The 12,637-nt window shown below is 37.6% G+C and overlaps 1 protein-coding gene across 1 annotated transcript in view; it reads left to right on the top strand.

Annotated features, from left to right (window-relative positions):
- Positions 1-2,691: 2,691 nt before the first annotated feature.
- Positions 2,692-12,637, top strand: part of LOC107294172 (RNA-binding protein 25) — a 35,752-nt gene continuing 25,806 nt past the window's right edge. Inside the window, exons 1-6 of the mRNA XM_015823381.2 lie at positions 2,692-2,799; positions 8,008-8,125; positions 8,317-8,366; positions 9,657-9,827; positions 11,016-11,073; positions 11,788-11,948. Of these exons, the coding sequence (XP_015678867.1) occupies positions 8,020-8,125; positions 8,317-8,366; positions 9,657-9,827; positions 11,016-11,073; positions 11,788-11,948 (546 nt within the window). The 5' untranslated portion in view covers positions 2,692-2,799; positions 8,008-8,019. The remainder of the gene's footprint in view (positions 2,800-8,007; positions 8,126-8,316; positions 8,367-9,656; positions 9,828-11,015; positions 11,074-11,787; positions 11,949-12,637) is intronic.

Below are 12,637 nucleotides of genomic sequence, written 5' to 3'. Positions count from 1 at the left end.
CCTCCTCCTTTTCCTCCTTGCAAGTCTCAGTGACTAAGTAATCAAACGGTTGTCTCCTCCTCCAGCTCCTCTTTTTAGCTGCTAAAGCCGGCGGTGGACAGGGAAGGATCCCTTTCTTCCCCCAATAGAAGGATTTAACTATGTGGGTCCCAGCGTGTGAACCTGGTGCCCCGATAGGTTTAAGGGCCAGTCCCAAGATCGTCTGTTTTCCCCCTTGTTGTCAGTGTTGATCAGCTGATCTCAGGGAACTTCAGGGTTATTTTTTTTTTTTTAGGCAGGAAGGTAAGTGGTCAAATGGGAAGGAGAAAGGGCGGGCAGGTGCATTGTGGGAATTGCAGTATTTTTGTGTGCAGCTTTGCTGCGTTGGAAAGGAGACAGCGCCTCAGAAGCGGTAAAACAGAATCGCACAGCACACAGAGAGGCGTAGTTTCCGAAGCCCTACTAAGGCTCATAATTATGGAAAAACGGTGGTAGAAGTAAGAAAGTGTATCGGCCAAATAGAATATATACTATGCGGAATATTCAAAGAATTGTGAGCCTTAAACATTTACATCATATTAGTGTTTACTGGAGATGTTCAAACTGTTTTCAGGAAATGTTAAAGCATCAGAGACATTATAGCTAATACACATGGCATAACTGAGAAAGCCAATAAATACCTCCCAAAAGTCAATTTGATTTTTATTGACTATAGAAAGGCACCATATTACAGTAAGTCAGCCATGTCAAACAAGGCGATTTCCTTAGGGAATAGGGAATCCCAGAATATCTCATTTTCCTATTGTGAAATTCAGTCACATGAAGCCTGGACAGAGCATGGTAACACAAATTAGGCTCAGCATGGTGAAGGAATGAGGCAAGGCTTTTTATTTGTTTAATCTACAGACCGGATATATACTGAGGGAGCTGGATTGGAAGATAAGCATGGTTTTAAAATTGGAGAAAAAAAATATCAACACCCTGCAGATGACACTCCTCCACTACCTGAAATGCAAATGATATCAGTATCTAGGAATGAATGTCAAAGATCACAGGGAAAAAAGGATTGCAATTAAATATCAAGAATATCAACTGATCATAATAGGGATAGCTATCAGAATCTACAATGGAGATATTAAAATGGTGATTAGCTATCAACAGTAAAGGAGCCAGCAGTCATGAAATATACAGCAACTTAGCACTTGCTAAGCCGATCTCAAGATAGGATTCCACACTAATTACTCTTAAGGAATATTGATGCCTCACAACATGTACAGGAGACAAAATTCTTGCATCATTCTTTTGCACTCTCCAAACTTTATATAGTACTTACGACCACAATTGAGCCCCAAATTTCTGTTGCTAAGTGAGACATTTGTTAAATGAGTTTTGCCTCATTTTATGACCTTTTTTGCTAGTTATTAAGTGAATCACTGCAATTGGTAGTAATACAGTTAAGTGAATCTGACTTCCCCATTGACTTTGCTTGACAGAAGGTCACAAAAAGGGGATTGCAGGACCTGGAACCATCATAAATGTGAACCAGTTGCTAAGCATCCAAATTTTGATCAAATGATCATGGAAATGCTGGAAAGGTTGCAACTATGAAAAATGCTCATAAGTCACTTTTTTCATTACTGTTGTAACTGAATGGTCAACTAAATGAACTGTTGTAAGTCGAGGACTACCTGTACAAAACACAGGAATACAGTTATCATTTTACTGTTCTTCAATCTTTTCCCACCATTTGTCCTAATTGTTTAAGACAAAAATCTGATTCAAGAGTAGAACACAGAGGGAGGAAAAGTAACAACTGTGAGACAGTGAAAAAGTAAAAACTTCCAGTGTTGGAGCATTCACAACTTCTGAAGGCAAATTGTTCCACTGATTAATTGTTCTGTCAGGAAATTTCTTCTTAGTTCTAGTTTGCTTCTCTCCTTGATCAGTTTCCATCCATTGCTTCTTGTTCTGCCCTTGGGTGCTTTGGAGAATAGCTTGCCTCGCCTCTGTGGCAACCCGAGATACTGGAACACTGCTATCATGTCACCCCCTAGTCCTTCTTTTCATTAAACTAGACATACCCAATCCCAGCAACCGTTCTTTATATGTTTTAGTCTCCAGTCCCCTGATAATTTTTGTTGCTCTTCTCTGCATTGTCTAGAGCAGGGGTAGGCAACCTTGGCTCTTTTATGACTCGTGGACTTCAACTCCCAGAATTCCTGAGCCAGCCATGCTGGCTCAGGAATTCTGGGAGTTGAAGTCCACGAGTCATAAAAGAGCCGAGGTTGCCTACCCCTGGTCTAGAGTGTAAGATCTAGTCTGGAAAAACCACCAACACCAGACCGACTTAAGAATTTTCTGTATGTCTTTGCCAGTATTTATTGCTGGCCCAGATTTTTCCAGTTCAGATTTGTTAACATTACAGATTCTTTTAAAGTCGAACCCGAGAAAAATGTCCTAAGTCAAAAAGAATCAAAGAGTTTTGCCCAAGGCCGCATCTTCCAGCGGAACAACTACAGGCCGGGAGAGAGGACGGAAGTCGGCGAAACCGTAGCCATGCGCAGACCCAAAACGATTCCTAGAGGGGCCCGTGTCTTGAAATATCTCTAGGACTATCCCTTCGCCTCTCCGTGATCAAAACGAACGCGGGAGCTGGGCGGTCTTTGGCCGACAGCCGAGCAGGGGAGGGTGTTCACGTGAGCAGCCGCGTAACGCGACGGCGCCTGTGGCTCGGAGTGGCGCGTTTGCGGCCTAGTTTCTTTTGCCGGGTCGAGGAGAGTGGAGACCGTCGGGCCTGTTTTCCTTCGGCCGCTGCTTTCGGTGAGAGCGGGGCCATGCCCGTGCGGCTTATCCTCTGGATAAAGAGGAGGGGCCGAGGAGTGATGGGGGTTTGAGGACTTGGGGCACCTGTGTCGGGGGCCCTTCGGGAATGGGGCGGGCTGAAGGTGGCGGCCCTTTTGGAGGTTTTCAGGGAGGGTTATGACGCTTTGGGCGGGGGGGGGGGAGAGAGAGAGAGACAAGGGTTTGGATGCTTCCCTTTTTCTTTCAAAGCATCATGCTCCGAAAGGGATAGAGGGGGGCGAAGTACAGGGGCGATACCAAGAGGCCCGAGAGCCCGGCCCATTCAGACTAGACGTCCCCCGAGCCCATCCTCGTTGGCTTGCATGCAGTAACCCCGGCGCTTGATGAGCGCAGCATCGAGAGGGCGAATTGCATGTGTGAAGGGAGGCCATTGCGAAGCAACCCCCTCGGCGGGCAAAAAAAGATCGTTGAAATCTCCAGAGATCCAGAAGAATCCTCGGAGGAGGCTTTTGCGCCTGGCAATAGTTTTTTTTTTTTCTGAAAGCTGGTGGTTTGGGCGGTTTTAGGGCTCGTTTTTTTTTTTTTATCACCTTCAGCGTTTCTTGAAATGAAAAGGTTGTGTAGAACTGTACAAGCGGCACGGGATTGTCTCAACGGTGTGTAGGGATTCGTCACGACCGTTTTAAATGGCAATTGATCCATTCCCGAAAAGCGCACAGGGCCATGCGTTTATTTTTTTTTATGGCTCTGCCATCTTCTGTGGACATTTTGAAATAGAGCTTGTAATCTTATATTCGCTGATCTTGAAATTAAGCCAAACTGGCTTTTTTTAAAAAAAGGGGGTTTGCCCTGTAAATGATATTAAAAAGCCCTAAAATATTTACCTGAAATGAAATCTAAACGAATTAAGTTTGTAATCCAGAAAAGAGAAGGTAATCTCAGAAAAAAACAGATGGTAAGGTAACCAGAAGCTATGAGAAGGTAATCTCAGAAAGACAAGATGGTAAGTTGACTTTAAGGGCATCTTTTGTGTTTGGCTTAAAAATGTGGTTTTATCCATAGCCGCTTTATTGCACTTCACGTTTTAGGGGCTGGATGTAGTTTCCCTTGCTTTTCTCTCCTTGTTGCTTCAGTCAAAATGCCATCAGTTAAAGAAGAGAAGATGTCAGTTGTGGCTAGGAGGGCTTTTGCACAGTCTTGTGCTCCAGTTCCTAGATCAGGAGACTCTGTCCACAATCACTCATGCCTCCCTATTGGACTTCTGTAGAGTAACACACTCTACAAGGGGCTACCCTCAAAGAGTACCTGGAAGTTCAGGTGCAGAATATGTTTCCAGAAAATCATATGCTGCGGCAAGCTGCATATGTTGCCACTTTGCTTCTGGGTCCAATTCAGGGTGCTGGTATTATCTTTTAAAGCCCTTTGTGGTGTGTCACCAGTTATCTGAGATACCGTCTCCCCCCTATTGCATCTGCCCTGTCCCTCTGAGTACAGTAGAGAATGCAGGCTGTAGGTTCCATCCTCTAGGGCAGGGGTAGGCAACCTCGGCTCTTTTATGATTCGTGGACTTCAACTCCCAGAATTCCTGAGCCAGCTTGGCTGGCTCAGGAATTCTGGGAGTTGAAGTCCACGAGTCATAAAAGAGCCGAGGTTGCCTACCCCTGCTCTAGGGATTTACACTTGATGGGTACCAGGAGGCTGGCATTCTCCCTGTCCCAAAAAGTGAGGCGAGGCTCCATCCCTGTTGATGTTCAAGAGGTCCCTCAAGACCTGGCTTTGTTACCAGGCTTTCTCTCAGGGGACCAATGAAATCTTATAATGGGGTATAATGGCTGCAGCTGATAATTACCTTGCAATACAGTTTTTCATTTGTTAATGTTTTAAATTTTAAAGATGACTATTGTATCCATAAACAAAGTAACCAAACCAGAACAATTGTACTACCTGTACTTGAAAATGCCGCCTGACACTAACTTCTGTTATTTCCTCATATAGTTACAAAAATTATTTGGGAACAGATTCTGAGAGGAACAACTGATGAATATAGCTGAATCAGTTGAATTATTTCAGAAGTATTTTGCTCTTTAATAAGACCATAATAATGTATTCAATAATGTTCTATATTGCTTAATATAGTTTTTGGATAAGTATGGCGTGGGTCATTGTTTGGTTTCATCCAGCTGTTTGGATTTCTTTTCTTTTTTTTTTAACACAGTTGGAAAAAGAATTACCTTCCTTAACATTTTCCTTTTGTTTTCTGCTGTTTTTCTTTTTGCTGTGTATTCTTCATTTTGCATATTCTCATCTGCAGAAATTTTTTTATTTCCTATTTTTACATTTTTAAAAAATATTATTTGGTCAGCCCATTCTTCTTTGCTTGTGAAATGACCCCTTCTGTTTCTGAATTAAGCTGATTCCCTCAGCAATCTTTCATGGATCAGAAATTGTTCTGCATTTCTTTGTTATTGGTTAGTCTTCATTTTATCAGTCATATTTTGCTTGTTTAAATTATTAATTTCTGAACATAAAACTACTTAGATTTTCCTCTTGAAATTTTGCTTTGGAAATACCATAATTAGAAAAACTAGAATAGGACTGTAACTCATGCTCCACAACTGACACCTACAATCACAAAATAATGAATATGCTTTCATTTTTATATTCTTAAACATTGGAATTTTAATTATCTGCCTTCAGCTTACTTTTTATGTAAAAATAAATTAAGTGAAAGATGCTTTCAAATAAATATAGAATTATAGCCAAAACTAATCTGCAGTTCATTTAATGACCATTTGAAATTACAGCGGCACTGATAAAAGTGACTTATGGCCATTTTTCACACGACCATTGTAGTATCTCCATGGTCACGCGATCAAAATTCCAATGCTTGGCAACTGGTTGATATGATGGTTGTAGTGTTCCGGGGTCATGTGATCACCTTTTGTGCTTTCTGACAAGCAAAGTCAATGGGGAAGCCAGATTCACTTAACCGTGTTACTGACTTAACAACTGCAGTGATTCACTTAACAACTGTGGCAAGAAAGGTTGTAAAATGGAGCAAAACTCACACAACAAATGTCTCACTTAACAACAGATATTGTGGGCTCAATTGTGGTCGTAAGTCAAGGACTACCTTTTATTACGGAAGATTGTCTCCTGTATCTTTAGGCCACTGTATTTTGTTAACTAATGATAATACTTTAAACTGTAACAAGAGTTCTCCAGGTATTTTTCTAAGAGCTTTTGGAACACCTCTACTGAACTAGTAATTTACATAATCAGCTTTTATGAGTACCGAGTTAAATACATTTCTAAAATGTGGGCTGTTCAATCAGAAATACAATTTTAATTAAAATGGTTTAAACCGATTTGACTGAATTTAATAGAAATTCTATTGCTACACAATAGTATATATAGCTATAAATGTGCCTTCCTATTTAAACAATTGTAATGTCACCTGTGTAACTGCCTGGAACTATTGTTTTAACCCAGTAATAGAATAATGTCATCCTAAAAGGTGAAGCAAGCTATGGATCTTAATGAAGTTCTTTTTTGTTTGAGACCAATAATAATAATAATAATAATAATAATAATAATAATAATAATAATAATAAAGTTGGAAGGGACCTTGGAGGTCATCTAGTCCAACCCCCTGCTCAGGCAGGAAACCCTATACTATTTCGGACAAATGGCTGTCCAGTTTCTTCTTAAAAACTTCCAGTGTTGGCGCATTCACCGCTTCTGGAGGCAGATTGTTCCACTGGTTAATTGTTCTCACTGTCAGGAAGTTTCTCCTTAGTTCTAGGTTGCTTCTCTCTTTGGTTAGTTTCCATCCGTTGCTTCTTGTCCTGCCTTCAGGCGCTTTGGAAAATAGCTTGACTTCCTCTTCTTTGTGGCAGCCCCTGAGATATTGGAACACTGCTATCATGTCCCCCCTCATCCTTCTCTTCATTAAACTAGACATACCCAATTCCAGCAACCATTCCTTATATGTTTTAGCCTCCAGTCCCCTAATCATCTTTGTTGCTCTTCTCTGTACTCTTTCTAAAGTCTCAGCATCTTTTTTACATCGTGGTGACCAAAACTGGATGCAGTATTCCAAGTGTGGCCTTACCAAGGCATTGTAAAGTGGTATTAATACTTCACGTGATCTTGATTCTATCTTGATTCTATTGTGTGAAGAAGTATCTGGTTATGTCCAGTGAGCCACTTTGAATTAAACTCTAAAGAGACAGCTCAAAATAACAATCTATATGAACTTTTATCAAATGCATCTTCCACTAAACTGTTGGAATTACTCTGGATATTTTATTACAATGATAAAGAGCATTAGAAAAAGTTTTAGATGGCTGAAGTTTTGTAAATTTTAAATAAGTTATATGTTGCTTTAATTTCCTTATGTTTTATATTTCCAAAATACTTGGTTGTCTGTTCAAGTGATCCCACTTTTATTATATAAAAATATAAATATAAACTCTTTTTATATTTAATCTTTGGCACCTTGGGAAGGTATTTTTAAGGATACATTTCAGTTCTGTTTGTTATTTTATTCTGTAATATACTAAACTCTCCCTTTATTGTGGAGTTTCAGATTAGATCAGATTCCTTTGCTACCATCATGGCTTGTTTGACAGGAATCAGAAATGAACATTAGAGCAAAAATGTTTTTCCTTGATGTCAGTTTGAGGAAATTATGATGAGAAAGACCTCTGTCAATATTCTGCAAGTGAGATGGGTTAGTTGTGTCACTCCATCCCTGCATTATAGTACTAGATTGAGTGAAGAAAAACTCCTTTCTAGAAACTGGAGACTCAGCAGGCCTCATAGAGAGCATCTGGAAGTATAATTTGTGCTCCAGATGGCCCATCTATGCACCATATTATGAACTTTATGAAAGTATAAATATTTGAGGCAATACATATCTTGATCCAAGCTACTATTTTAATATATACATTTTATGAATGTTATCATTCATGGAAAATAGCAAAGTCCTGAATTTAATTTCTTAGGATTCTCTTGATTTATTTTTTAGTGAATAAGTCCAGAAGAACTGTTATTTCTGTTTATCTTATCTAAATTAATATTTCTTCACACATTAGTACCCTCAAAGGAGGAATATAGAGGCAACTTTCAGAGGAGATTCTCTGTAAGTACTCACTAATGGATGGATGTTTCAAAAGATTCATAGTTCTGAATCTGATTGTTCTGTGCTTTCTTTTTTTTAAGGTTATTGTTAAAATGTCTTTTCCACCTCACTTAAACCGTCCTCCAATGGGAATCCCAACACTTCCACCTGGAATTCCACCTCCACAGTTCCCAGGTTTTCCTCCACCTGTACCTCCTGGTAAGTTACATCAGAAACTCGTCAAATTAGCCTCATTTTTCCATCACTAATTAATAAATCTTTTTAAGGTAAGTTAATAAGGAAAATATTCTTCTTTATAAATATAGTTTTCTTGCATTTCTATTTAGTAGGTGTTTTAAAATTGTGGTTGATTCTTGAACAAAAACTGTTAATATAATCTCTTTTCACAGGGACTCCAATGATTCCTGTGCCAATGGGTATTATGGCTCCTGCACCAACGGTAAGCATAATATAAAATACAATTTGTGTAAATTTTATTTATAGAAATAATTGCAAGATTTGATTACTTTTATATCATCTTCCAAAATGTCATTAGTGTCTGACAGAAATAATAGCAATTAATAGTAATTACAAAAATATTGAACACTGCTCGCCAGCTGGTGCAAAGCTAGTTCGCCCACTGTAGTATACCTTGGATGTGTAAACAAAATGAAACAAAAAGTGATCATCAAAGATTGATCAGTATAATAGTAGTCGCCTATATTTTGCAAAATTAGAGTCATATTCAGGAACACAGGACTCCCCTTTCTTTGATAAACAGCTTCTATCCTTTGTCTTATATTTGAAACTAGGTTAAATCTAAATCTGACTTTGATTATTGTTTGCAAAATGTCTTGAAATCATTGCTAAATTAGAACTATCATTACCATTGCCCCAATAATCATGGTTGAAACCAAGAAGGAAAGTGTTTTACAATAAAGAGAAAGAATTGGAGTTTTTTAATTGGCATGCTCCAAAAATTAAAGAAAAATCACTTGTAAAGAATCAATATTGTACTTGCACTGATCTCCATTTGCAAAAGATCATTCAGTTGTTTTAACACAGGGATGGGCAATTTTATGGCTGTTGGAGCACTCTCCAATCCTGTACCCAAATTCGGGGGCAAAACTTTGTATCAAAAAGTGCATAATAGATGCACTAACTTTAAAATACACTACTTGGTACTTTAAACATTTCAAATCCCCAAAATGGAGGGGAAAAGCAAATACTGAACCTATTACATGATTGGGTGCAGTCCAGGGAGCCAAATAATTGTTTTTAATAAAGTCGCTGCCAAATTTCAAAAAATTTCCATCTCTATTTTAATTAATACTTCCCAAGTTTAAGGAAAGTTATTCATCTCAGCGTGGCATTTTAAATACGAAGAAATATAATATGTAGATTATTAAAAATATATAAATTTAAATAGAAATATTCTGAATTTCTGTATAATTTTCTGTTTGGATTACTTTGTGTTTGATTCTTACGGAATCACCTGAAAAAAATTGCATGAAATAATCTCTGTTGTAGAGAAAGCTATTCAGACAAAATTAATTAATACTGAAATCTTCAAAGTAAATGTGTCGCAGCACATTTGTTTTCAGTAATGTATTGTTTAAGTTATTTGACCATTTTGTTATAATGTTAAATAATGTGGTCCTTCTGTATTTCTGGACTTTTTCTTCTAATGAAGATCCGATAAGGGTTTTTCCTCTTTGAAATTTAACAATAGGAATCTTTTTATTTCCAGGTATTGGTTCCAACTACAGTGTCAATGGTTGGAAAACACATGGGTGTTAGAAAGGAACATCCAGGTCTAAAGAATAAAGAAAATGATGAAAACAGTGGACCCACCACCACTGTCTTTGTAGGCAACATATCTGAAAAGGCGTCCGACATGCTTATACGACAGCTTCTTGCTGTAAGTAACATAACAGTATTGGAACTTAGTCCTGCAGATCTTAATTAGGATGATGGTGGTGGTGGTGGTGGTGGTGGTGGTGGTAGTAGTAGTAGTAGTAGTAGTAGTAGTAGTAGTAGTAGTAATAATAATAATAATAATAATAATAATAATAATAATAATAATAATAATAATAATAATAATTTTGGAAGGGATCTTGGAAGTCATCGAGTCCAACCCCCTGCTCAGGTAGGAAACCCTACACCATTTCGGACAAATGACTGTCCAGTCTCTTCTTAAAAACTTCCAGTGTTGGAACATTCACCGCTTCTGGAGGCAGGTTGTTATACTTGTATACTGATTTAAAATGTTCTGTTGGCCAAGATTTAAACTTGCAACTTATGGCACTTGCAATTTGCCATGCAGAATATTTAATCTCGCTGTTTGTCGGTATTTTCATATGGTAGTGAAAAATACCTCTCATTTTCCATACTCACACAAAGAATCAACCTCAACTGACTTAGCCATTGAAAAGTGATAGTAGTAATTGCAGTCCAAAGTATATGGAATACCCAAAATTATCTCTTGCTCCATTTAGCCAATTGAATTTCCATTCCACTACTCCTGCCATCATGCTTGGCCCTGGATCCAACTAAGCATCCTTCATTGGAGCTAGAAATATTGCTCAGCCACGGTCTATGAAATCAGACCTTGTATAATTTTGCAATAGAGTGGATAATTGTTACATGCTGTCAAGACAGAATTGTTTCCTGATGACTGCATGTATAAATGTTTTAGCAATAAGATTTGGCTATTCCAAATAGTCCTGCAATTCACTTTATCTTTTATTGTCTTTTTTCTTTCTATCTTTCCAATTATACTCATTTTTCCTACATCAGCCTATGCACTATATTCCCTAAATATGTGAGTTTTTGCTTGCTGATCATTTGGAAAGAGCACTAGTCTTTATTTGGACCATGATTGACTGATTCTTGCAGTTCATGCTACTCTTAGTAACTGTCCAAATCCATAATTCAAGGAACTCTTATCTTCTTTGTACAATAATTAAATGTATTATTCGTTAACAGGAATTAACCTAAAAAGCATTCTTTAAATAAAAATAAAACTACTTAGGGAGGGTATTTCTTCATGATGCATATTCAGCCATTGTCCACTAACATTTATGCCTTTTTAATCAATATTTTTCAGAAATGTGGGTTGGTTTTGAGTTGGAAGAGAGTTCAAGGAGCATCTGGAAAACTCCAAGGTATGTGTATTTTCTTGTCTTTATTTTTGTATACACAAACATATAATCTATATGTCTATATAAATTCATATGTATGAACATACAAGCTTTGTTAATAAATCTTCCCATATTTATTTATTTTATTTGTCATATTTAGGAAGTGCCCATCTCTCTCACAGAGGGACTCCTGGGCAGTGTACAATAAAATATTAGAAGCATAGAAATCAGTATGCAAAATTTGAAAGAAGCAGGGAATGTTAAAAATTGATTAAAAGGGGGAGACAGTCCACACTGTCAGTAGTAGTGAGAAAAGAAACACGATAATAGGAAGTCTTACTTGATCATTGTAGTTGGCTTACTGAACTGTTGTTGCACAATGTGGTGGTCTTCAGTGGTTTGCCTTATTACCATCAGATTGGTGACAACATTCCAGCTGGTCCAATTCCTATCTTATGCAACAACATAAATTACCACATCATTTTTGAAATTATTATTGCAGTTGATTGGCTATTTGGGGGCTTTACTTAAGAGACAGCAACATAGAATATATGCTCCTAATTTAAAACACTTGAATGTATAGCATTGAGCAGACATTTTTTCTAAATATTTAAAAATGTACTTTACAGAGGTCTTGATAAGACACAATTTACATTGAAAAGCAGTCTTGTGATTGTTGATATATCATTTGCCTATATGACTTTTAAATTTATATTCTAAATTCTCAATTATTTCTAGCTTTTGGATTTTGTGAATATAAAGAACCTGAATCCACACTACGCGCACTGAGATTGCTACATGATCTCCAGATTGGAGAAAAGAAGCTACTTGTTAAAGTTGATGCCAAAACAAAGGCTCAGCTGGATGAATGGAAAGCAAAAAAGAGGGCATCCAATGGGGTATGTATACAAATCAAGAAATACACAAAATAGAAAATAATTGATAGGCATAATTTCCCTATACCTCTTTTGTTGCATTGTTTCTGTTCAGTCTGTTGTGTTGAATTTATGGTTCTTTTGTAGATTAGCTCCGCACTACTCCTTTGGCACAATCAACCAGTCCCAATCAAAATGATAATCTGAATAATAGTCATAATTTTGAGCTTGTGCCATTATGATAAAGAAGTTAATAAATTTTCTGTTTGGAAGTTGTGAGCTGTAGAACAGAAAAAGCTCATACAGCAAGTCCTTGTTTAGCAACTGCCTTGCTAAGTGACCATCCACAAATTATGTAATAAATGATAGTTTAAAAATCATTTTCTGAGCAATATGTATACTTACACCCAAAGTTTTGTGCCTGATAAGAACAAACTCTTAAGAGTAATACTGGCAGAGATTCATGAGAGAACTTTATCTAAAAGGGTAGCAGCAACCAAAGATCTTTGCAGCATATCTCTCTCCCCTCTCCCCCTCCCTCTCTCAAATGGGTTGCTTAACGACCATGTTGCCAGAACCAATTGCAGTTGCTAAAGGAGGACCACCTTTATTTTCATTTCTGTATCTTTAAAAACTCATGCATTTCAGGTAATCCTGAATAAAAGGAAAATAATTGATATTTCGGTAAGATTTTAAGCTTTCTGTTTTTATGA

This window comes from Protobothrops mucrosquamatus, unplaced genomic scaffold, assembly GCF_001527695.2.
Source record: "Protobothrops mucrosquamatus isolate PMUCROS unplaced genomic scaffold, P.Mucros_1.0 scaffold1853, whole genome shotgun sequence".
NCBI lineage: Eukaryota > Metazoa > Chordata > Lepidosauria > Squamata > Viperidae > Protobothrops > Protobothrops mucrosquamatus.
Note: the sequence above shows the minus strand (reverse complement) of the source record. Positions and strands in the feature narration are given on the sequence as shown.